At 41.9% G+C, this 26,032-nt stretch overlaps 1 protein-coding gene across 3 annotated transcripts in view; it reads right to left on the bottom strand.

The window, feature by feature from the left end:
* Positions 1 to 1,657: 1,657 nt before the first annotated feature.
* The window catches only part of SUCO (SUN domain containing ossification factor), a 158,969-nt gene continuing 134,594 nt past the window's right edge, over positions 1,658 to 26,032 (bottom strand). For all 3 annotated transcript variants that reach the window (XM_082266576.1, XM_082266575.1, XM_082266574.1), the window contains 8 exons: positions 25,910 to 26,003; positions 22,507 to 23,622; positions 20,445 to 20,532; positions 17,230 to 17,334; positions 16,247 to 16,401; positions 13,424 to 13,515; positions 6,228 to 6,283; positions 1,658 to 2,582 (listed from right to left, as the gene is read on the bottom strand). In XM_082266576.1, coding sequence (XP_082122702.1) covers positions 2,139 to 2,582; positions 6,228 to 6,283; positions 13,424 to 13,515; positions 16,247 to 16,401; positions 17,230 to 17,334; positions 20,445 to 20,532; positions 22,507 to 23,622; positions 25,910 to 26,003 — 2,150 coding nt within the window. In that variant the 3' untranslated portion in view covers positions 1,658 to 2,138. The remainder of the gene's footprint in view (positions 2,583 to 6,227; positions 6,284 to 13,423; positions 13,516 to 16,246; positions 16,402 to 17,229; positions 17,335 to 20,444; positions 20,533 to 22,506; positions 23,623 to 25,909; positions 26,004 to 26,032) is intronic.

A 26,032-nucleotide genomic window follows, 5' to 3' on the forward strand; every position in this document is an offset into this window, starting at 1 on the left:
CTGACCAGGTGCTTTTTATCTTGCACATACCTTAAAAGTGACATTAAACTCTTATTTCTCATATAAAATAAATGCAACATGTCCAATTATGTATAACTAATGTACCTTCTATCTTTTTTCTTTGTTTTTCTGCCAAATGCAAGTTTTTTCTGCTATTTTCAGACTTCGTGTTCTGGGGTGGCTAAGTTTTCCATGCCCCCCCCCCCTTATGTATGTGAATGTAGCAATCCTTTCCAGCTCTTCCTCGAGATGGACTACATCTTTGTTCAGACACATTCAGTTATAAGGGACTTGAAGAACATATAGCGTAGAATGTGACCAGAAATACCAGAACTGTTCATTCCACACAAGTAGTAGTGAAGTGCATCAGTTGGGCATAGGGGGCATACTGGTACAAAAAAAGCCCAAAAACAATGGTAGGAAACCAAAAAAAAAAAAAAACTGTGTTTAGTGTCACTTTATCGTTCGAATCTTGCATTCTCTATTGCAGTTTGGCAAACTATACACAAAATGCCAGTACCAATTCCCATAAAAACTATTTGGAATGGTACAGCTTGGCAATCTTCTAAGGAACTTGTTTATGAAGAAATGGGCTATCATTGTTATTGAGCAAACAATGAACACAATTTGGTATGTCACAGTAGCCAAAAAAAAAAGTATTTTTCACAAATATGAAGTAAACAGTCATCTGTCAATTGGCTACTGTCATTGTATTCCCACCAGTTCATTCCTTAAGCTCATACACATTTTTTTTTCATTGCCACCACATTTCTAATTAAAATGAATTAGGTACTGAAAATGTATGTTCAACAGATGGCACTGCCTTTAGGTTTAACACTGGTCAGGGCTGTATATTCAGCTATAACACCTTCAAATCATCATAACTGCCAAGTCAGTTTTGAGGCACCCTTGACAAAAAAAAAAAAAAGAACTTGTTGCAAATATCTTTGTGTCTGGTCTACATATCCTAGTTTAGACATACACAGGGGTTCATTCACTAAGGCCCTGTTCACACCTGAGCGATTTTCTGCTTGAAGCTCTAAAACGTTCAACAAGCTCTCAAACCCTATTCATTTCAATGGCGCCTGTTCACATATGAGTGTTCTGTCATCTGAAGCAAAACTCCAGTCACTCAAAGTACATGAGCTTCTTTTTGGCAGATTACAAGCATTTTTGGCCCCATAGTGTTCCACAGAAAAGCCAGATTTGAGCATCTTACGAGCGATTTGTCACACATTTTCTGTTTAAACAGCAGTTCTCCATCCCTAATTTCCTCTCTTAGTGCTTTCTTTTGGCTAAGGAAAAATGCCTGAAGCTGTAAAACACTTGTAAAGCGCTTATAAAAAGCTTAGAATGCACTTCTAAAAACGCTCAAATGCCAGTAGATCGCTACGCTCAGGTGTGAATGCAGCCTAAAACTGGATGGAGTGTGCAAAATGTGGCGCAGCTCTGCATAGAAACCAATCAGTTTCCAGCTGCACCAGATTGTGCACTCTCCAGTTTTAGTAAATCAACCCCACAGTCATACCACTAAGCTGCACTGACTCTGAGTTTCTTCTGGATTCCATAAGCAATGTACCGATTATCAACTGATCAAGAAAACACACAGACCATTTATAAAAAGACACACCTGAAAATCTCGCACCTTTTTTTTTCCTCCAGGAAAAATTGCCTTACACACTGTAGTGATAAACTCTGAAACAGCAAAATTAAAATAAAAAAATACAGATACTTAAAAACTAACTCTTGCATTCACACTTGTTGCTTTTACCTCCAGTGGCATTATAAATAGACAGAAGGCACATAAATATGGAAAGGTGCAAGTACGGGAACAAAATTAGGGAAGGGCTAGAGAAACTGAGCTTAAGTTAACTTTAGTTCCACCCATCAAAATTGGGTATCAATGTTCTTTCCCCTAATATTTAAACTGCAAAAAAAAAAAACTACCAGTAATCCTACTTAATGATCTCAAGGAGAAACAAAATGGTTTCCCATTTCCTTGCAAAAAATGTCCAGGAGCTGAAAATGAACCACATATTTAGTCCAGCCCAATCATGTCAAGTTGTGCATATGCTCCAAAAGATAGATCTATGTAGGACCAAAGTCAGATGTAAAAAAAAAAAAAAAAATATCTCCGATTATAGATTACCAGAAACCGCCGTAACGCCAAATGTTCCCACAGTCAAGTCTTTGTTGGTTTTGATGATGTCATGTAGACTAGGCATGGACCCGGACTTTGTGTTTATTAACGTTTTAATGAACTTTCCTTGGTCCTGAAGTTTTGAGCGCCTGCGCTTGATTGCTCTTTTTTCAGTTTTAGTCTTTTGAGGCTGTCCATTACAAAGGGCAGAGCAGGCTGTGATGCCACAGAAATAGGACTCTTCTGACTGGGAAGAAGTCTCTGAACTGCCTTCAGAAGGTGGCCCTTTATAGGAAGAGTGATACACTTCCCCCATATTTGAGAAGTCTCTCTGGTTTGTGAATTGTTTCCTTGTCTTGATGTCCCCATTGGGAAGTGCTTTCAATGGATCCATTGGCTTTAATGTCTCAATCTTTTCAGTTTTATATTTGCAGCGCTTTTTCTGCAAGTAAATACCAAAAGAAAAAGTTAAAAATAAAATACCATACCCTCTCAACATTTCTGTTGTCGCTGGAAAAAACTGCCAAAGCAGATAGTATACTTACTTTCTGGTACCCAGTTATCTCCCACCATCTGTTTAAGCACTGCAGCCTTCATCACACTTCTGGGAGTGTTGCAAGCATATGTTACACGCAGCAGAATATGGTACCATCCACCAGATGGAACCACCGTGCACAGTAGAGGGCACATGCATCTAACTCTACTAAAGTTTTAAATGCTAAAGAGATGGTAGGAAACATGGGCACCCACAGAGTAAATACATAGAGTTTTCTTCTTTTGCTGAGAACTGCTTTGGGCAATGTTTTGGAGTAATGACAGTCACTTTAAGCTCACCATACACTTCTTTCTACATGCTCCTCTAAAATGTACTAAACCAATGCAACCTAAGGAATAGAGCTGCACAATTCTGGATAAAATTAGAATCATGATTTTTTTTTCTTAGAATAAAGATCACAATGCTCGGCCTAACATTATACAAAGAAATTGGGCTAACTTAGCCGTTTAAGTTTTTTTTTTTTTTTTTTTTTAAATTAAAGTTAATTTTTTTCCCAAAAAACTGCGTTTGAAAGACCTCTGCACAAATACAGTGTGACATAAAATATTGTAACAATCGCCATTTTATTCTCGAAGGTCTCTGCTAAGAAATATATATATTTGTGTTTCCCCGAAAATAAGCCCGGGTCTTCTATTCATTTTGGCACCAAAAGACACAGTAGGGATTATTTTCAGGGTAGGTCTTATCTGTAATGTGCTGTCCTCTCTCCCTCCCTGCCTGTCAGGAATCCCCTGTGTGAACCTAGTTTAGGGTTTCTAAAGTTCTAGAATCCACTTTAGTAGTGTTTTATATAATGTCCAGTGTGTGTTTCTGTAACAGAATAGTGTAAAATACCTTTGGTAGCTGATCTTCAGCTCTACTGTCCTTCTCCTCTCATAGCTGTCAGAGGGGGATCTCAGCCCCCCCACCCTCTGCAGCGTACAGAGCGGGACACAGAAGCGCAGATTATTAGATTAGAATTGTGTGAAATACCTTTGTTACAGCAACGCTCAGCTGATTTCCCGCTGCTGTCCTTCTGTTATTTCCCTGCTTACAGCTGGGGGTCATGGAAGTACAGAATGGCGCTATAACAAAGGTATTTCACGCAATTCTAATCTAATACTCAGCGCTTCTGTGACCCGCTCTGAACACTGCAGAGGGAAGGGGCTGATATCCCCCTCTGACAGCTATGAGAGGAGAAGGACAGCAGAGTGGGAGATCAGCTGAGCACCGAACCAAAGGTATTTCACACTATTCTATTACAGAAGCACACAGTGGACATTATATAAAAACACCAATAAAGTGGATTCTAGGATTTTAGAAACACTAAACTAGAGCTTATTTTCTGGGTAGGGCTTACATTGCAGCCCGTCCCGAAAATAACAGTAGATCTTCTTTTCGGGGAAACACAAATATATATATATATATATATATATATATATATATATATATATATATATAACTATAATGTTTTTGGGTGTTCTAAGTAATTTTCTAGCAAAAAAAAATACTGACTTTAACTTGTAAGCAACAATTGTCAGAAAAAGGCCTGGTCTTAAACTACTTAAGGACTGGGCCCATTTTTTACGCATTTTATTCACAAGTTAAAATCAGTATTTTTTGCTAGAAAACTACTTAGAGCCCCCCAAACTATATATATATATATATATATATATATATATATATATATATATATATATATTTATATTTATTTTTTTTTTAGCAAAGACTCTGGAGAATAAAATGGCGGTCATTACAATATTTTTTTGTCACACGGTATTTGTACAGCGGTCTTTCAAAGGCCATTTTTTTTTAAACAAAACTTACGAAAAATTAAATTTCACTGCATTTAAAAAAAACGAAACAGTAAATTTAGCCCATTCTTTTGTATTTTGTGAAAGATGATGTCACGCTGAGTAAATAGATACCCAACATGTTACGGTTTAAAACTACTCACCCTCGGAATGGCGACAAAGTACAATCAATAAAATTATCCATAGGCGACGCTTTAAACATTTTTAATGGTTACCAGTTAGAGATAGAGTGTAGCTCTTTTTTTTTTTTTTTTTCACATTTAATTTTTTTTTTTCTATATTAGCACAGGTTTTTAAAAAAAAAAAATAAAAATAAAATCTGATCACTTTTATTGCTGTCACAAGTAATGTAAACATCTCTTGTGACAGCAATAGGCAGTGACAGGTACTCTTTATGGAGGGATCGAGGGTCTAAAAGAACCTAGACCCCTCCACTACACTCCCGGTGGGACGAGAGACCCAGGAAGAGCCGCGGGAGAGGGGCATCCCCTCTCGCTCGCTGGGGTAACGATCGAGTGGCTCCCAAAATGCATTGGTCGTTACCGCCGGAAAGCCTATCTCCGGCTCTAAAAAAATGGTACCAGGGTGATGCCTCTAGCTAGAGGCATCACCCCGATACAACCACTTAAATCAGCCGACGTAGGTCTACGTGGCTGGTCGTTAAGTGGTTAAACTGTCCTCACTTACAGACAGAAGTTCATTCCTTTGATTTAAAAGAAAGGAAAGGATACATTGTCAAGGCTGCGAGATAACTATAAACACAATGTTTTACAATGTTGATTTGTGAATTGAGGACATGCCGTTTTAAGATCGTGAGGGGGGCGGGGGGTGAATCAAAATCATGATTTTTTTTTAACAATTAATCACGCAGCTCTACTAAGGACTCAGCTAAACTATCCATTTGATGATTGCAATGTGTCAGACTGGGTTTGATTTGCTAAATCTGGAGTGTGCCCAATCTGGTGCATTTCTGGATAGAACCAATTTGCTTCTAGGTTTATTTTGACAAAGCAAAATTGAACAAGGTGAAGTTTGAAGGGGATTGGAAACCATGCAGAGCTGCACCAGATTTTGTACACTCCAGTTTTAGTAAAATCAACCCCTGTGCCTTAAATGGTTAGCTTTAGTCTTCAAAATATACTAAAATTATATACTAGATTTCTTTCTACAAAGCAAGAAAACTATCATTTCTGCCCAAATCATAGGAAAGAGAAACTCTTGGGTAAGATGTGTGTGAAAACAGGCTGAAAACAGGCTTCTACAAAAGTCATAATACCAAAGTCGAAGTAAAATAATCTGTGGCTCATAACAGTAAGATTGTAAAGATTTGACACCGACCAATTTTCTTTTTTTTTTTTTATTTACTGTTGCCTGTTCAATTACAACTACAAGAATTAACTGAGAATACACTTTGAAAAAAGTTTGGAAACTAGAGCTTATAAAACAAATTAGTGATGTGTGTGTTTAAAGGTGAATCTCATAAAAATAGAATATCATCAAAAAGTTAATTTATGTCAGTAATTCAATTCAAAAGTGGAACTCGTATTTTATATAGAGGAGTTACACACAGTGATATATTTCAAGCATTTTTCTTTTAATTTTGATGAATATGGCTTACAGCTAGTGAAAACCCAAAATTCAGTATCTCAGAAAACTTGCATATTACATAAGGCCAATAAAAAAAGGATTTTTAAAAACAGAAAAGTTGGCTTACTGAAAAATGTTAAAAAAATATTACCTTTTTCTCCGGAGAAAATTTCAGCGGTTCCACTATATATAAATCTTCAGGATCAACTGTAAAAAGTAAAAAAAGATGTTCAAATGACTGCAAAAGCCAATCCATGACAGTTTCATTTAGTTCCTTAGAGCGACACTAATCTTTTTTTTTTCTTTTAAACAGACCTGTATTTGTAACCCAAAAATACCTTCTATTGCTCCCAGCCTCCACCAAATCTGCAAAGTTCTTTCTTCTGTAATCTGATTTCCTATTAGAGGGTGGCTAATTATGGAAAAGCCATAATTTTTATTAAACAATTTCTGATCATCAGGGCCGGCCCTACCATGGGTCCTGGTGGGACCATGGGACAAAGTTGGCACTTAGAGAGGGGCGGCCCCCGGCCGCCTCTTCTCTTCTTCGGCTTTCGGCTATTGCAAAAAAAAAAAAAAAGGTCAGCGGCCGGCCTGACATGCACACTGCGCATGCACCGCCGCCGCTCGGAAAAGCCCATAGACGTTCGGCTATTTCCGGGAATAGCCGAACATCTAAGGACTTTACAGAGCGGCGGCGGCGGCGCATGCACAGTGTGCATGTCAGGCCGGCCGCTGACCTTTTTTTTGGCGCCGGGCGGCACCATTTTTAAATCCTAAGGCGCCCTTTAGGAACAGGAAAGTGAGACTGATCCACAGCCACACTACCTGCCGCATTCTCCTGAACCATGCCCGCAGCCCCGCGTTCCCCTGCACCATGCCCGCGGCCCCGCGTTCCCCTGCACCATGCCCGCGGCCCCGCGTTCCCCTGCACCATGCCCGCGGCCCCGCGTTCCCTATGGAAGGCGACCTACGGCGACCTGTGAGGCGACCAGTCAAAATCAAGCATTGATGTCAGGGTGGGCGGGGCCGGTATACGGAGCTCTGCCCCCTTGTTCCATACACAGACTAACAGCAGCTGCCGGGGAGAAAGATGGCAGGGGGCGGGACAATTGTAACTACTCTATCTGCACACATATTGGTGTATAATAAACCTGAATTATACACTGCTGTGGGTGCATATACAATAGTTACAATCGGTCCTACCCCCTGCCATCTGTGACCTTCCTCCCCAGCACCATACTAACACATCATGTGAAGGGAAAAGCAGGAAATTTATGTTCAGTGACAAAGTACACTGGGGACCGTTTTGGAGAGTGCACCAATCCACATCCCATGCAGGAAATGCTGGTGTTGCTGGCACTTGTTACCTGACAGATGGAAGTAAGAGTGCCCGAATGCTGTGTAATTTCAGGGGGGGGTCTGAATATTCTTTCCTCTAGACAGGCGAGTCAGATAAGATGGTGACCTGAGCCTGACTTTCCATCCCTGGGCATCACTGACAATGTGTGTATAGTGCACTGCTATCAGGGTCAGCCATGTGTGTTTCCAGTAGGTAGTGCATCCCCCTCTATCACTCAGGTATAAGCATTGTGGGATCTTCTTTTCTTTTTTTCCTTAGGCTCCTTTCACATGGTCCGCTGTCCGGTGCGGACCGTTCTCTGCTCAGCGGGGGATCGATCCGCCGATCCCCGCTGAGCAGGCAGATGAGAGCTCCGTCTCTGCTCTGTGTGCGGAGAGGGAGGTGTCAAGATTCCCCGCTGTCCTCTATGGGGGGGATCGAAAGAGAGTGGACCACCTGTCCGTTCTCATCCAGTCCGATCCACTGGACGGATGGAAAATAGTGTTTCCCATGTGTCCGGATTTCATGGACAGGATCGGATCGGATAGCAGCGGGTGTCAGCGGACATGTCACCACTGACACCCGCTGCCCCATAGGGATGCATGGAGCATCCGATCAGGTCCACCTAAAAAACTGACAGGCGGATCTGATCGGATCGTTCGTGTGAAAGGGGCCTTATGCTTATTGAAGTGGTGGGGTCCCACCAGAAGTTTTTACTGGGATTCTTCATCAGAGCATTTCTTCATTTTAGAGCTGCCTATATTATTCTGATTAGTATTAAATGAGTATCCCTGTGTCTGTTTCTTTCTTGTTTTATTTGGTTTGTGTACAAGATGTGCAGTGGTTTCCCTAATGTGGTACTAAACCCCAAAACAAAAAATAATATATCAGTTTACTAATTCTTAAAGCAGAAATGAAGTTCCATTGTAAGTCAGTGTGAGTAAGGAGGCATTAATTGCAGAAAAGACATGCAAAGTGTCTTCTGCAATAAATGACACCTAACCTACCTGATCACAGCAATCCCTGAAATGTAAGCTGAGCTGCGCAAGCCCACAGCGACTGGCCTGATCTTGTGTGCCGGGATGACTAGCTCCCACACATGCGCAGTAGTGATGAGACTCCAAACTGACCGCTAAAGAGGCCTGAAACCTGCCACAGAGGAGCTTATGCCAAAACCAGAGGGACTGTTGGAAACGTGAGTATATTTCTTCCATCCTAGGGAGGACATGGATCAGTGTGCCAGCGCCATAGACTTGTCATAACTACACACATGAAGCGTCACACCGGGAAACAACTAATTTTGCACGGTTGCTTCGGTGGTGGGTGGGGTGGGACAGGACACATCATTTCCATCGTTTACCAACCAACCAGAGGCAGATTAGTACAACATTAAAATAGTGTAGATTAGTGTACAATGTTTTCAAATAAGAATTGATTCTATTTAGTAATCTGAATTTGGTGGGCGCCGGTAGGCTTGCACTTGGTGGGCGCCGGTAGGCTTGCACTTGGTGGGCGCCGGTAGGCTTGCACTTGGTGGGCGCCGGTAGGCTTGCACTTGGTGGGCGCCGGTAGGCTTGCACTTGGTGGGCGCCGGTAGGCTTGCACTTGGTGGGCACTGATGAGGCTGCATTTGGTGGGCACTGATGAGGCTGCATTTGGTGGGCACTGATGAGGCTGCATTTGGTGGGCACTGATGAGGCTGCATCAATGCATTGATCTCTTGTATCATATCCGCAGTCTCTGACCATCTCTTGTATCAAGTCTGCAGTCTCTTACCATCTCCTGTCTGGGGGCTCTGTCTAACAGACTCTCTAACAGATGCCCTCTCTGTGTCCATTAGAGAGACCCCCTCCAGCCCTCTCTGTGTCCATTAGAGAGACCCCCTCCAGTTCCCATTAGAGTATTCTGCTTCTCTTACTGTAATTTGTTTGTTAAGAAATCGTGGGAGGGTCCCGGGGTAAAGAAGACTTCTTAGGGGAGCATCTCTGTGTTTGAGCCATTGCCATATAAACATTTGTAAAGGGGAGGAGTTAGTAAGATGACCACGCCCATGTGGGGGCGCCAGAAAATTTTCTGCACCCAGGCGCCTGTGACCCTAGGATTGGCCCTGCATTTACCCCTCCAGCTGGGAAGATTGCTATTTCAGCCTTTGAAGACCTTTTCCCCCAAAGGGCCACTGGAAGTGACAAGCCTATGTAAACCATCCGCATCGCAATAAGTCCCAACAGAGAAACCGATGGAACTTCAAAGAAAGTCAGATAGCTAGGTCCCACCTACTTTCGCTCACATAAATTGTATTGGATCTCCCACACAGAGCAATATTTTTGAAACCAACACTATGTATTGTGGTTCTCTCCCTGCATGTAGGTCTAACTACATACGTGTATAATAAATACATCTACTTTTCAAGTAGGCCAGATATAGCCATTCAGTTGTATAGATGGCTGTATACAACCCCTGCGGTCCCCCCAGGAGTGAGAAATTTCCCCACAATTTCTGCTAGAAGAGTTTTCAGTATGTAAAATGTCCATGAGCATGAGGCCTTTAATCATTATAGGCTTATATTGAGGTTGTGTTTTTTTAGCAGCCTACAAAACTTAAAATTGGGAACATCGCCCTGGCAGCAATTTAAAACCATAACAAGCGCTAAGTGACTGCATTGATGCGTCTTCAAAATGTTCTTTCTCCCATTCAATGCACACCAACAGCCTGTATGCTGAAAACCATGGCATGATATGGATTGCACAGTATTTACAGAGAAATCTTATAACTCTATACTAGAATCAAGGAGTATGCAACAAAATAAATATACTGCAAATAAGCAATCAAACACGGATATTTTAAAACGCAATATTTATAATAGATAATGAGTAACTTAAGCAGGTTTTTCAGTAGACTTATCCACTATTTCTCCAAGTGATTTTAATGCTTGTTAAACTATGAATAGCTGCAGTCACAGTTTGGATCTTGCTTAGCAAGCTGAAAAGTCTTCTCACAACAGAATGCATCTGCAAACTATCTTACTTTTCATCCCAAAATTACCAAAACAGGGATGAATAAGTAATTTATTCTATTTTTACAACGGTAAATTACATTTTATTAGTTGAACAGACAGATAATATTCATGATGTTGTTGGGTGTTTACTGTACTGTCTAGGTAGTTATTTATTCATATGGGAATGGTATTAGATAAAAAAAAAAATATATTTTTTTAATTCATGGTTTATTGCTAAAGCTCAAGTAAATGTCATAGTTGTATATGTATTCTACACATGCGTCAAAAAAAAAAAAAAGAAAAGAAAAAATGTTTTATCCGATTAAGTTATTTAGCAGGGTTCTTATCCTTCATTTTATGTAGGCACAAATGCAGCTTAATAATAAATGCTGCATTCATCTTTTGTAAAAAAAATAAAATAATAATAATAATAATAATAATAATAATAATAATAATAATAATAGCACATCTTTGTGCAGGAAAAAAAAAAATTGGGATTTTCGACTTACCGTAAAATCCATTTCTCTGATGTTCGACTGACAGCTCCTTCTAGTCATAACCATTGGTTTATACAACCCCTACAGGAGTAGGACACAAGGCAGAAAAGAATTCTGGCTACACCCATGGGCAGTCCCATAGGGTATACTCCCTCTCTCAGCTATAGACACTCAATTTAGTTACAAGCAGTGTCAGAAGAATTACAACTCCATAAAGGGGTGGGTGCTGTGTCTGTCAATGAACATCAGAGAAATGGATTTTACGGTAAGCCAAAAATACCATTTTCTCTTTCGTTCATTGACAAACACAGCTCCTGATAGTCATTACCATGGGGACGTCCCAAAACAGTGTTAAACATAAGGGGTGGGAACAACAAAAAAAAATTCCAACAGGCAACAAACAGGAGCTCAACCAAACTGGAGCCCACCTAAAAAAAAAAAAAAACACACACCCTTAAAGATGATCAGGTCCTCTTAAACAGCAGCCTGCAAAACCTTGAGGCCAAAAGAAGCAACCACAGAGGACAACACATCCACTTTTTAAAACTTTGTGAAAGTGTGCACTGACAACCAGGTGGCCGCCTTGCAAACCTGTGTCACTGACGCCTGATGACGGAAAGCCCAGGAGGCACTAAGCTCCCTAGTAGAATGCGCCTTGGAAAAAGGAAGGAACCTGACCCCTGACGGAATAGGCCTGAACCACCGTCTGCCTGATCCATCTGGAAATGGTCGCAGAGGAAGCAGACAACCCTTTTCGAGGTCCATCCGTGAGCACAAAGTCTGACTTCCTGAAAGACCCTGTAGCTGCCAGGTACACCCTAATTGCCCGGATTAGCACCACCTTATCCTTGTGAATCACCACATAAGGTGAACAACAAGTTATCACAGCCAGTTCTGACACCCTGGGCGCAGAGGTGATAGCCACCAAAAAAAGGCCACCTTCCGGGGCAGCGCAAGCAGGGAAACCTCCCGAATATTTTCAAAGGGAGGCTCCTGTAGAGCTGAAAGCACCACATTAAGATCCCAGGGCGGCAACAGAGGCCGCACTGAAGAAACCAAATGTTGGACACCCTGAAGAAAAAGTACGCACCAAGGAGTGTGAGGCCAAAGGTCGTTGGAAAAGAACCGCCAAAACCGATACCTGGCCCTTGATGGTACTCAAGACCAATTTCTGTTCAACCTCCCCGTTAAAGGAAGGTTAAGCTCCGATCCACCGAGAAGGACAAGGATGAACCCCAAGAGACTCACACCACGCAATGTACGTCTTCTACGTGCGATGGTAGATCTTCCTAGAAGTAGATTTCCTAGCTTTTCACAGCGTAGGAACAGTGTTCAACAGCCAAGCCGCAAAGCCAGCGACTGTAAAGCAGGATGGAAGATCGGTCCTTGGGACAGCCGATCCTCCGAGAGGAAGCCCCCAAGGAGCATCGGCTACCACCCGATCAGTGTACCAAGACCGACGAGGTTAGTCTGGACAGAATCCCTTCTTATTTTGATCCTACACAGAAATCATGGCAGAAATTTGAGAGGGCTGGAAGGAATCAGTCAGCCCACCTTAGAATGCTGGCTAATTACCGAGCCGCCAGGACACTACTTATGCCCCCTTGGTGATTGACAGACCATGGCCAAGGCATTGTCCAAATTAATTAGTATCGGACACCCCTGAAGAGGAATTGTCCAATGAGCCAGACAAAGGCTAGTTCACCAACCCCCCAGGGTGGCAGGGAACCCCCCCTTCTTAAGAGTGGAGGGGGGCCAAAAGACCCACAGTGACCACCAAAATTTTAGAGGGGCTGGGGGGGAGGGGCAAATCCTGGGGTCCCACCATCCCAGATAGGGGCCCACGTCCACCCCAAAACCCTTCAGAAGAAGAGGGGGACAGTTACTTACCATACCAGAAACAGAGTGGGCACCGCCTCGGAAAGACCACCGCTCCATTGTAATGTGGGAGCAGTCAGCCAGGAGGAAACGCTGGAGATCATCAGCCAATTTTAGGGTTTCCTACACAGAAACTATCAGAGCTTCCACCAATGCGCGTTCCAGCTCAGCGGCTGAGCAGGACAGGTCCTCTTCACCATCAGAATGTGAAGACACTGACCCCCCAAGGTGGTTTGCGTCTATATTGGTCTCAGAATCCGAAGACCTTGTGAGGGTGGAGGGCGTTTGCGGCTGGCAGTACCATAAATTTAAAAAATCCACTTTTGACATCAGGCTTTGCAAAAACCTGCAATATCTGGCTGCGACTGTGAACCAGAGGGTCCCACCGTCGCTTTTAGGGGGTCTGCAGGTGATTTTTTTTTTCCTGGGACTCCATTGCTCAAATGAAACAATTTTTTGTGTAATATACATATATATATTTTAATTTAATTATTAAGAATATATACACAAATATAGAACTAAGAATATGTACACGGTACATTGGTGTGTGAACGGGAACACATGGTAGGGTTTTCTCAGATTTGACGACAAAAGTGGAAACACACCAAGTTTTAAACCATAAGAATATTGCCTACCTTCTTTACTTGACAGCTGAAATGACTGGGAACGAATCAACGGTAATGTGGTTCTTCGCTTAAGATTCATATCATCGTATGAAGAAAAACAACTATAGTAAAAAAAAGTTACCAAACAAAAATTTAGAATGCAGGTTTCCTGATGACAGAGATATAAATATAAACACCACCTGTATAAACACCTGTACACATTACACGATTACAACACCTGTATACAATACACAATTACAGTGGTAATGTGGTTATAAAGTAGTTGTAAACCACAGTCGTGAAATATGAACAAAGTAGGTGCCAAGCTGACCATATGGCCCAGCAGGCTGCAAGCCATGGCCTAAATTTCTGAGGGGGCCCAGCAGCTAGCCCCAGCGGAGCTGACCACACAGGGGCAGCAGAGGGGGAAGGCGGATGCCCAAACGGGAGGCAGTGGCTTCAGCCAACCTCACAGGGGCCGCTTCCCATAGGTTCGGATGAGTTGGCCGCAAAGCCATGGCCTAAATTTTTGTCCGGATCTGTGAGGCGCGTACCCGCGGTTGGTAAAAACATCTGCTCCCCCAGCCCAAAAACATCCGCAGGGAGCCCAGAGGACATCCCTGCCCTAGACACCAGCCCCCTTGATGGCAGGGAACCTTGCTCAAGCACCCCCCCCCCCCCCATTGTGCACCAGGAAAACCCAGTCAGCAGGAATTCCAACCAGCCCCCCCTTAAGAGCATGTGGCAAAGCCAGCTCAACACTTCACCCGAGGAAGGGGGGCCGAAAGACCCACAGTGACCGAAATTTTATAGAGGGGTTTGGGGGAAGGGAGGGGAACCCAGGGGTGGACCCTCCAGGGGTAGTGGAGGGACAGCTAATTACCAAACCAGGAACAAGGTAGGCACCGCTCCAGACAGGACACCACTCCATCGTAATGTGGGTGCTGTTGGCCAGAAGGAAACGCTGCGACTCAGGCTGAAGCCAGTTCGTATGCGTTTGTATACTCCTGACTGGGCAGAAAAATAAGTGCATTAGGCTGAGAATGGGTGCGCAGTCCTAATGTACTGACTTGCCTATCATTTCTTGGTCCCAAAATGCCAGGACAGCACAAATACCCCGAAAATTACCCCTTTTTTGGAAAGTAGACAGTCTGAGTTATATAGTAAAGGGCATAGTGAGTTTTTTTGAAGCTGAAAATTATTAAATTAGATTTTTTCCAATTTTTTTTTTTTTCTTTTACATATGGTCACCAGAGCAGTACAACGTCATTATTTGACTGGTGTGTCGGTGATCAGTGTTGGTGACCTTATAAAAAAAAAAATATATAATTAAAAAAAAAAAAAATTTACATACTGTGACCAGAGCAGTACAGTGTTACCATAGTATGACTATACTGCACTAGGAGGTGATCAGGTTTAAACACCATGACTGCTTATAATCACTGTTGTAAGCAATTATTTTTATGAATGGCATATATTCATTGAGTGTGTACTATTCTGCTAGCTGTGATTTGTCAAAGCTATCACACGGTAGAGATGCACTGTGATTGGCCCTGTCTGTACCATGTGATCACTATGACCAATCACAGGAGATCAACATAACAGTACACAATGAATGGCTATGAAAGTCATTCATTGTGTACAACTGTCATGTAACAGCTGGGACTGGCCACAGCGATCACACCATACCAGCCCAGCACAATGACCTGACAGATGAGAGATCCCACCACAGCGAGGCCCCTAAGGTGTGCGCAAGGTGCGTGACTGGTAGGGCTTCATACAAAAACAAAGAAAAGCTCCCAGCTCAACTTACTTATTTGTACTGTTGGTTTGTACTGTTAGTAGGGCGTAATATGATGTCCACCCAGGATAGGAGAGCTCACATTTGACTATAGGCTGGGCAGGAAGCAGCTATTGGCACCCCAAATTTGGGTAGCGGTTGCACGTTTTGCTGAGCGAAAAATGTTCATTGCAAACCGTGCTTGGGGGGGGGCGCACATGAGCATCTTTAGCATGTTTTCCATGTGTAGGGCAACCCAATTAAGTGACGCACAGGTGTGAATTGCAACTTCTACAGTGATCACACATGGTTTGTAACCTGTCCAGCTGATTATAATTACCCACTGATTAGTCAGAAGAGAGGCAGATTTCATATAATAAAAGAAGCTCTTGGAGAGAAGACCATCACTACATCACAGTAGTGACAGATTGTTAAATTGTTCCCAAATAGTTACGAAATATATTCTATTGGCACAAATAGGATTGGTATCTGGTAAGTATTAATATGCAATGCTGGATACACATGGTAAGGTTTTTTTTTTTTTTCGTTTAACCCAGCAGACTGAAGGAAAAGAAGAAAAAAAAAAAAACCTTACAGATCACTTTCACACCACATCCAATGTTAGTGCGGAGATCCCCACGCTGAGCTATTGTGTTCTGACAGGGGGACTGCCCTCCCCACCAGAACACCGTGATCAGCACACATTGGCTGCAAGCGCTAAATCAGATGCTGGTCTTCCAGAATGCTTGTTTCACAGAAATCGGTCATGAGACCGGCTTCTGTCGCATGAGGAGCTGTACACATTGACAGAAAGTTGTCCGGTTCCTACCGAGCTGACCATTTCATCTGATTGTTGGCCCGTGTGTACCCAGCTTAAGTAACTTTAGTATGGAGAAAAGCTTCTGTTGGCATAACAGCAATAACAGCAGCCACCCCGGTAACTCAATTTGTGCATACTAAACATTACAAGAGTAACTGTGTATGCAGACTTCTAAATACCCAAAATCATAGGCCTCCGTGTTCCATATACCACATTATGATAGATCCTTGAAACATTGCAAAACTGTACTTACCGTTTGGGACTTGGATAGTTATTGCTTTTGGGTATTTTTGATAGGTAATCATCGCAGAACTGTGATGTGTTTCGACAACGTTGTAAACAAAGCACTGCTACCAAAATTACACACAGCACTAGGGAGATAATTAAACAGGTCTGATGATCAAATACCTGCAGGGCAAATAAAAGTCGGCAATCAGTCACTGTTAAGATAGCAAAGAAAGGCAGTCCATTAATGGTTGACCTAGGTGCTTTTAGGAAGACAGGCACATGTGTGTATTGCAATTAGAGAAGGAAAAGTCCTTCAGCAGATTTATCACTACCAAAATGTCTGACCTGTATCTTAAGACCAGGAGTCACATTATGATACCACATTTTAAATGTCCATACACTTGGGAATTTAGGTTATGAAAATTGTGTATAAAGGCCCATTTACAAAAAAGTGTTCCGTTGCAATGCATTAATGAAAATGTGTGTGTTATGACCTCTGATTCATTATGAATGGGCTGTAAACTGCACCACAATGGATGAAAAATATACACAACACTTTTTTCAAAATACTGCACACCACAAAGCACTGTGTATGGTGTATATAGTTTGTGCTAAGGTGCGTTGTGCAAAGAAGAATGAAGAGTCCTCAAGAATTTATTATAACTGCCCAAAAATTCCCAGGTAAATAGGACACAGCGCTCCTGGTGTGATGTTTGGTGCAGACATGCATCTGAAGCAAAGTGTGGTAGGCAAAAGTTAAAAAAATAAATAAAAAAAAAAAAGTGCGATACACTGGAATGCACATCAAGCTGCCCCTTACTACAAATCTGAAATCTAACGGCATGTGAAAACTGAGCATTTAGCGTATGACCAGTGTGAAGAGTGAGAGCAGGACACTGAAACACAAGGCTACAAATGACAAGCCTGCTAACCACTAGTTGGAATGCCTTTTGGTACATAGCACAACCAAAAGCCAATATTAAATAATCCAAGACAACAGCGACTCACCTCCTGTCTTAGGTCAGAGACTGTGACAGACAGATTAGAGACTAAGAGGGTCATGTTGAGGAGCTGAGCTTGCAGAAGTTGTATAGACTCCGTCTGCCTTTGATCCTGACAAAAGATAAAGCAAAGGGTATTTCAGAACATATCTTGCATGCTCATGTATGCAGTGCATAGAGGATAAAATGTTCAGTATTTTGAAATATTATAAGAACAGGCAGTGAGAGCACACATTTGGAGCGCAGGATTTTGTTAAACATGTGGGTGCCCAGATCACTTCTACAATATGAACTTGTCTTAGCAATTACATGTAGGACACGTCTTGGGCAGTCAAAGGCTAAATTTCACTTGCAGAAACTGCTCTCCAACCAGCAGAGACTGCTCACCTAGCCACAAATACTGCAAGTATATACTGTGGTCAAAATTCCCCCAAACCTTTACTTTTTGGGCAAAATGAAAAATTAATTCAATACATCCAAAGGTCATCATTGCAATCTACAGGTAAATTCCCCTTTGCTTCTGTTTAGAGCTGAATTTCACAGTTCCCTTCTTTGGAAAGCATTCTCTGTATATTTATAGAGAATCCACAAAGAGGCTTGTGACACTAAGCCACTGTCTCTGTCCCCAGTAAATTTGTCATAGGAATAAACAATCACTCGTAAATTGAATGCACTGATTCACTTCTTTTAACAGAAACTATGGTGTTGAAGTAGGAGCAGGGGGTAGGAAGAGATTGAACCACTGAGATCACATTTAAAGTGGAGTTCCACCCATTTTAGTGACTTTATATGTATGTAATCCCCTTTAAAACGACTTTTACCAATGGAAAGTTTTTTTTTTTTTTGTTGCTAGTAAATACCTTATTTTCTGCTTTATTTATCCTCTTCTCACTTCCGGGTCCGGTCGGCGATTACGTCATTCGGCGATTCGCAGTGTGTGCTGGGATGTATTTCAGGGCATGAAATCTCGCATTATTACACAGGAGATGAGCTGTACTGTGTGCTCTGCCCCGCCTCCGCCCCGCCTCCTCTCAGTGAGCTGTATGTATGTATTGTATTGAGGCCGTGCTTCCGCCCCGCCTCCTCTCAGTGAGGGAGGACTGAAAGCATTATATCCTCACTGAGCTCACTGAGAGGAGGCGGGGCGGAGGCAGGGCAGAGCACGCAGTACAGCTCATCTCCTGTGTAATACTACGAGATTTCATACCCTGAAAGACATCCCAGCACACACTGCGAATCGCCGAATGACGTAATCGCCGACCGCACCCGGAAGTGAGAAGAGGATAAATAAAGCAGAAAATAAGGTATTTACTAGCAACAAAAAAAAACAACTTTCCATTGGTAAAAGTCGTTTTAAAGGGGATTACATACATCTATGTAATCCAATTTATTAAAAATGGGTGGAACTCTGCTTTAAGGACAGAAAAAAAGTATGAAAAATGAAAGTGAACCTGCTTTAGACAAAGTTAGGCTTTATTTTAGCCCTTTCTCCAGCAACACCAGGAGTGAAATGGTCATTTTGTGGCCTTCAATACAAGTAGCCATAGATTTTCGTTAAAGAAAACCTATAAGAAAAGTATGCAGGCTGCTATCGCTGGCCTACTTCTATAAAGGCTAGTTGCTTGGTTGTCTTCTTAATTCAATGTCTTCAGTATTTGACCGAAAATAAGTAAACAACAAGCAAAGCTTGAGTAAGCTCAGAACTCCTCATCTGTGTACTTGTTCCGGTGTCAGTGACTCAAAACTAATAAAGCTAGTAGAGCAGAAGGACAGGCAACCTTAATTTTCAGGAGAGACCTGCAATGGCACATGAGCCAATGGTTTACCTAATCACGTATGCCCCAGGTAACATTAACAAACAATGCTGAAACAGCCACTTTTTGACCGAACGGGGTTTAAAAAGGCACCCAAACTCTACGACTCCTGACTGTAATCCATACATGTGCTGGATCATGGCTCTCTGACAGCTTGCAGTTTCAAGCCCAGGAGGATAAATTGGTCAGCACCTGGGCTAGTGATCCTGTAACAAAATGCTTACACATTGTGTACACAGAGAAAGTGATGTGATGTCACATGTGACACATACTGTCATTTCAGAGGCTACAACAGATCTCATCTAGGTTTGCCTTCCCCTGTAGAAAAAGATCCCTGCAGTAGTAGTCCCATTATTTTCTACCTTCCCTCAAAAATACAATTAAGGTGCCTATTATATAATTTTCTTCTAGGCTGCATAAATAGTTACAAGTAGATCCAGGCTAGCCTCTTCAACCACATTGCCCTCATCCTACAGTCCCTGTCCTGCCAACTTCCTTTTATATATCAGGGGCCGTCTGTCTCTTCTGGGTTCTTGCAGCCAGCCCCCTATTAATGGAGCACAGCACATGCACACATATAATGAAAATTGCCCTGAACTCTCCTGACATGAGTTCCCTCAGTATCTGAGGAGGCTGTGTGGACAGCTATTTCTGATTAGGTGACATGGTGGGGGAAGAAGCAATATTAGGTAAAGCAGAAAAGGAGGTGGTCTGCTTTAAAGAAGAGTAAGCAAAAGTCTTAGAAAGTGACAAAAATACTACAATTGCCCTTAACTACATATTTTGAGCCACATTAATCCTTTCTTGTAATTTCTTCGGAGAATAATAAATTGTGACCATTTTTGACGGTTTGTAATCACTACCTCTGGTGGTCTTCTCTATCAGGAGAAGTAGTGTTAATTATTGTTTTTGACCTAGGCTAGACCCTGCCCATTTATCTGAACAGAAAAAGAACTGAGTGATGAGCAGATTTACTAGGCAGGAAACTCCGTAAGAGAGAAAACACCTCTAGAGTAAGGTCTGAACTGTAATTTTTTTTTCCCTGCAGGATTCAGAAAAGCAAAAACATTTCAATGAATGCAGGAGCCAGCAGCACAAAACACATTGGATTAATAGTAAGCAATAATTCTTGTGCTGCTGGCTCCTAAATTCATTGAAATCTTCCTCCAATCTTCTCCCTTTCCCTACCCCTGCTGCCATCTTCAGATGTGGAGGGAGTCAATACAGCCGATGGACCTGTGATAGGCACTCAGCAAGAGTGCCCGAATATGCCTGCCCTTTCTATCTAGCACCTTCATTCAAACTGTACTATATTGCATCAAAAAAAAGAAGGTTTATAGGAACGTTTTGACTAAACCTAAGCTTTAAGCAGGTTTCTTATCAAACACTAACATTTTACCTAACTTACCTGTTCTTCTGCTATTCTTGAAGTATTCTGAAGCTTTAGGATAGTCTTGTTAAAAGCTCTCTGCATTTCTTCCATTTGCTTCCGGTACCTTTATAACAAGTCATTTGTTAAAAACATTTTAAAGCTAGCTCTCACAGAAAGAAAAGTTTTCAACTGCATTGAAAAACAGTGAACTACCAGCATTCCTTCCATTTTTCTGATAATGCCTGCATCATCTTTCCCACTGAATGATGTTTCTTCTATTGTCAAAACTTTAGTTTAAACTCATGTTTTTCCCATTCATGACAAAGCCACATAATTGCTGTAACCCCCAACATAGAACTTAGCTCATGACTACCCCCCCCCCCCCCCCATTAGCACGTGGAGACAGCATAAGTACCAGGTACTTTAAGGAATGAATGGATACATATGACTTTTTCCACATGACAGAGCCCAACCTTCCTGGGCTACATTGGACGAAGAGGAATCTTCTTGGGCCACAGACCCGCAATGATCTTGGACCACACGTAAAATACACTAACAATAAAGATGGGTGCACACGATCCAAATATTGTCCGGCTCTGCAAAAAACAGCCAATATTCGATAAGTGTGCACAGCTGCCTGTCCGACAGAAGCTGGTCTCACAAGGGGCTTCTGTGAAACAAGCAAGCTGGAAAATCAGTAGTAGACCAGTAGACAATCAGCGCTAATCAGTGTGTTCTGGTGGGGGAGGGTGGTCCCCCTGTCTGAACACAGTAGCACAGTGGAGGAGACTGCTGCACTATCATCACTTTAGTACCATCTGTCAAGTTTTTATTTTTTCAACCCAGTAAGCTTAATGAAGAAAAAAACTGACAGATCATCGTACTAACAGAAGTGTATTTACCAGGCTTAAGGATTATTATACAGGATTTATATTGCGGCAAGTGTCTGAGCATTTGCTTTACATCGTTACATAGCTGATGAGCAGAAAAAGTCAGGCAGACCACAAGGTAACGATGTGCTGTGTGGGGATGTGTAGGGTGGTTTGTAGGTGGGGTCAGCCAGCCCACCCCAGCACCCCCCAAGATCCGGCCATAAGGCACTTCCTTTCATGCCACTAGCGGAAATCCATGTACAGTAAACCCCCCTCCATTGCGGGGGTTACGTTCCAGACCCAGCCGCGAAAAGTGAAAATCCGCGAAATAGAAAAACCCTATTAAAATGCATTGTAGGCATGTCTTTTTACTGTCACTGTACGTGTAAAAAGCATTTTAAGGTCTTTAAACACACTTTAAAACAATAGAAACTCATTTAAACACATAAAAGATACTGAGAGACATAGCAAGAGCTATGGAAAACACAAATATATTTCATTTTTAATGATTTATATAGTAAAACAACATTACAAAAAAAACTGCACTATACCGGTACCGCAAAAACTGAACCGCGATGGAGCGGGGGTTTACTGTATATGTTTCTATCGTTACTATAGCGAACAAGGTATCCCCTCCAGATGTGCCTGTGCTGGCCACCGCCGTGGTTGCTGAACCAAATGGCATCTGTCCTGTCATGCTCGAGCCGCATGCAGGGCTGGACACTCATGCTTTAACATGAGCCCAAAGCAATCTATTTTCAACAGCATAGACTCCGTGGAAAAGTATTTATTTTTTTTGTTTTTATGCTAGTATGTTGTTAGCTTTGGGAATTTAGCCTTATGCGTTTTATTTTTGTGAACAATGTCTCAGGTTGACTGTCTCACTTTCCGGTAAGGAGCTCTGAAGGTCCGCCAGACCTTCAGAACGCATGCGCCGCAGACGTCAGCGGCTACATGCAGGTTGAATATCTCCTAAACCGTGCCGGTTTAGGAGATATTAATTGTATCTACAGGTAAGCCTTATTTTAGGCTTACCTGTAGGTAAAAGTCATAGTATACTACCGCTTTAAGCTATACACTAAAGAACAATGTTTGACATGCACACACTTTAGGAATGGAGGACAGGTTCACTTTAATATGTACAAGCTGACAACATTTTTTCCCAATGAATAAAGCAGAATAGAAGATAAAAGGTCTCCCATTTAATAGACAGGGACATGACTTACCTCTGACTAAGCTCTTCCAGATAGCGGCTGCTTAGGGACATGTTCACTTCAAGAGCTTTAATACGATTATTGAGACGCATAAAGACAGATTCCTTTTGGTTTGAACCATGTACTTGATTCCCATTTGTATAGCCCAGATCTGTGGAGTTCTGTAATTCTGCATAGAAATCAGTAGTAATTCTGTGCAAGTTTCCATTTATAGAGAGATCCTCTGTAACTTGTTCGTCCTCTCTTTTGTCTACAGTAGGTGGATTCTCAACAGGCTGACTCACTGCAAGTTTTGGCGGTTCTTTTATTTCCAAATCACTTTCCACAGTTAGAGTCGCTTCCTGAACTGGCAGGCTTTCCGTTGGTTTAATAACATTGGGGTAAGCGATAGTTTCTTTGACCACGTGGTCATTGGCATCTGGTAAAGTGCTGGGCTCCGGGTTTACAGTTGGTTTCTCTGCATAAATCAAAGTCTCGCTGATTTTTACCTCCTTTGTTTGCTCCGGTACAGCTTCTGGTGAAAGAGAACTAAGATTTGGGGTGTGTATGGTTTTAGTTGCCTCAGAAAGGGATGCAGTTGATGAAAGATTACTACCTGTGGTCACGTGTCCAGCAACCGCCTGAGATATGGCCTGAGTGTGGCTAGGTTCTAAGGTGACCGAGTTTATATCAGTTTGTAAAATATCTCCTGGATCCACCAAAATAAAGTCTGTTGTGGCCTTTTCAATTTTTTGGGTCTCCGATGGTTCGGCTAAAACCAGAGTAGCAGCCGGATCTACCAAAGTTTGTTGCGCAGACTGAGAATCAGTCTCCTCTCTGCGCTTATATTCATGCGTTTTACTACGCTGCCTGTGAATGGCCACAATAGCTGAACACCACTTATAAATATATTCAGAAAAACTGGAAATACAGCAGATAGTTGCTAGTTCACCACAATAAATCTGTGTCTCATTTTCAAACCAAGACTCTTTTTCTTCTTCCTGATCATCGGTACCCAACAGAGTAACAGTTGACTGACTAGGCTGTTCCTCTTCCTCCTCTTGTACCAGCTGGACAATGGGATTCTCTTTAGGGATTTCTGGGTCAGATACAGATACTGTAGGGGGTGCAATATTTTCTGTTTCCATCCTACAAAGTACAACACAAATTAATACCATAGTATAGTTATTACAACACAATCCGCAATATAAAATAACCAGTCCGTTGAGGTTTTAGAACAAAATTCTAAACAATAAATCTATACACACACTCACCAGCCTCTTTATTAGGTACACCTTGCTAGTACTGGGTTGGATCCCCTTTTGCCTTCAGAACTGCTTTATTTATTTGTGGCATAGATTCAACAAGGTGTTGGAAAAATTCCTCATATTTTGGTCCACATTGACATGATAGCATCCGGTAGATGCTGTAGATTTGTCGGCTGCACATCCATGATGCGACTCTCCCGTTGCACCACATCTCAAAGGTGCTCTACTGGATTTAGATCTGGTGACTGCAGAAGCCATTGGAGGACAGTGACCTCATTGTCATGTTCAAGAAACCAGTTTGAGAGGATCTGAGCTTTGTGACATGGTGCATTATCCTGCTAGAAATGGTCATCATAAGTTATGTCCACTGTAGTCATAAAGGGATGGACACGGTCAGCAACAATACTCAGGTAGGCCATAGTGTTTAAATGATGCTCAATTAGTAGCAAGGGGCCCAAAGTGTGCCAAAAAATGATACCCCACACCATTACACCACCACCAGCAGCCTGAAACGTTAATACAAGGCAGGATGGATCCATGCTTTCATGATGTTTATGTCAAATTCTTACCCTACCATCTGAATGCAACAGCTAAAATTGAGACTCCTCAGACCAGGCAACATTTTTCCAATCTTCTATCGTCCAATTTTTTTTGAGCCTGTGCGAATCGTAGCCTCAGTTTCTTGTTCTTAGCTGACAGGAGGCTCACCCAGTGTGGTCTACTGCTGTTGTAGCCCATCTGCGTCAAGGTTCGATATGTTGTGCATTCAATGATGGTATTCTGCATACCTTGGTTGTAACAAGTGGTTATTTGAGTTACTGTTGCTTTTCTATCTAGAACCAGTCTGCCTCTTCTCCTGTGACAACAAGGCATGTTTGTCCACACAACTTCCGCTCACTGGATATTTTACGATGGATTGACACAGCAAGTATTTGATGAATTAGTATTTATTCTATTTATTTATTTGGTGACAGCGCTGTCTTTTTACATTTGTCTAAAGAGATATAGAGCCTGAACCCATCAGGTGATATTGAAGGCAGATCTTCCCAGTTATCTTGATAAATTAATGGGCAAGGCAAACCATATTTTCACAACAGAGAAAAGTAAGAGTCTTCCATAAAATAAAATTTGGTAAAGCCTATATTATATCAACTATAGATAGTATATATTAAATAAATACTTAAACACTGTATATACACACACACACACACACACACACACACACACACACTATTTTACTCAACCAAACTGGTGCTTAAAAAAAAGAAAACCATGCAAATTCTAGAGTTAGCAAAATGTGCACTCTATATTTTAGGACTATGCTGCATAAATAAGATATCCCCAGGTTCTGACTATGTAAACAACTTTACCTACCAAGTACAACCCTAAAACACAATTGTCAGTCCATAAATCTCTCAGCAATCCCAAGAGAAAGGAGCAGTGTCTCTTTACTAGCATGAGCTCGTAGCTGCCATTGATCTGCAGCACCATCTAGTGCCTAAATAAAATAACACAAGCTAAAGAGCAAGAGCAAGAGCAAGAGCAAGAGCAAGAGCAAGAGCAAGAGCAAGAGCAAGAGCAAGAGCAAGAGCAAGAGAAAGAGAAAGAGAAAGAGAAAGAGAAAGAGCAAGAGCAAGAGCAAGAGCAAGAGCAAGAGCAAGAGCAGGCTTCCTTTTTTTGTATAGCTCAGGCATGACATTAATGACAGATAAGAGGAGAAGTAGAGACAAACAAATGCTTGATTTCAATGCCTCAATATCTCAGTGACTTTTTAACTAAAAGCATTTTCACACACAAGGTTTGGTCATTTCATAGAAACTACAAAGGGATTTTATTAAACAGTTAAGGTAGAGTGCTTCATGGGAGTTCCTTTTTAAACGTCTTCTCCTGTACTGACATTTAATCTGACAGTAAGCTGTTGAAGTAAACCCTTCTCTAACAAAACACCAAATACTTCCATCAAATTAAAGTAAAACTGTTATTGGTAACCTCAGCTTAAGAGGTTATTCCTACTTCAAATTCTGGTGCTAAAGACATAAAACAGAGGCGGCTAGACCACTAGCTTGTATATGAGCACTTCATGTAACCTAATTAAAGTGGCATGATGAAATAAAGACCATTGTATATGGTAGGTGACCTGCACACAATGTTAATAACTGCACACTCACGTAGCTGATGTAGGTGGCGCTTGGTCAGTGGTCTTTTTAGGACTTTCTTCCACAGTCTCCGCAGTCACATTTTTAGGTGTGCTTTGATTCAAAACTTAAAAAGAAACAATGAGTATATTAATT

This window comes from Pelophylax lessonae, assembly GCF_965119305.1.
Source record: "Pelophylax lessonae genome assembly, chromosome: 8".
In the NCBI taxonomy this organism is placed as follows: domain Eukaryota; kingdom Metazoa; phylum Chordata; class Amphibia; order Anura; family Ranidae; genus Pelophylax; species Pelophylax lessonae.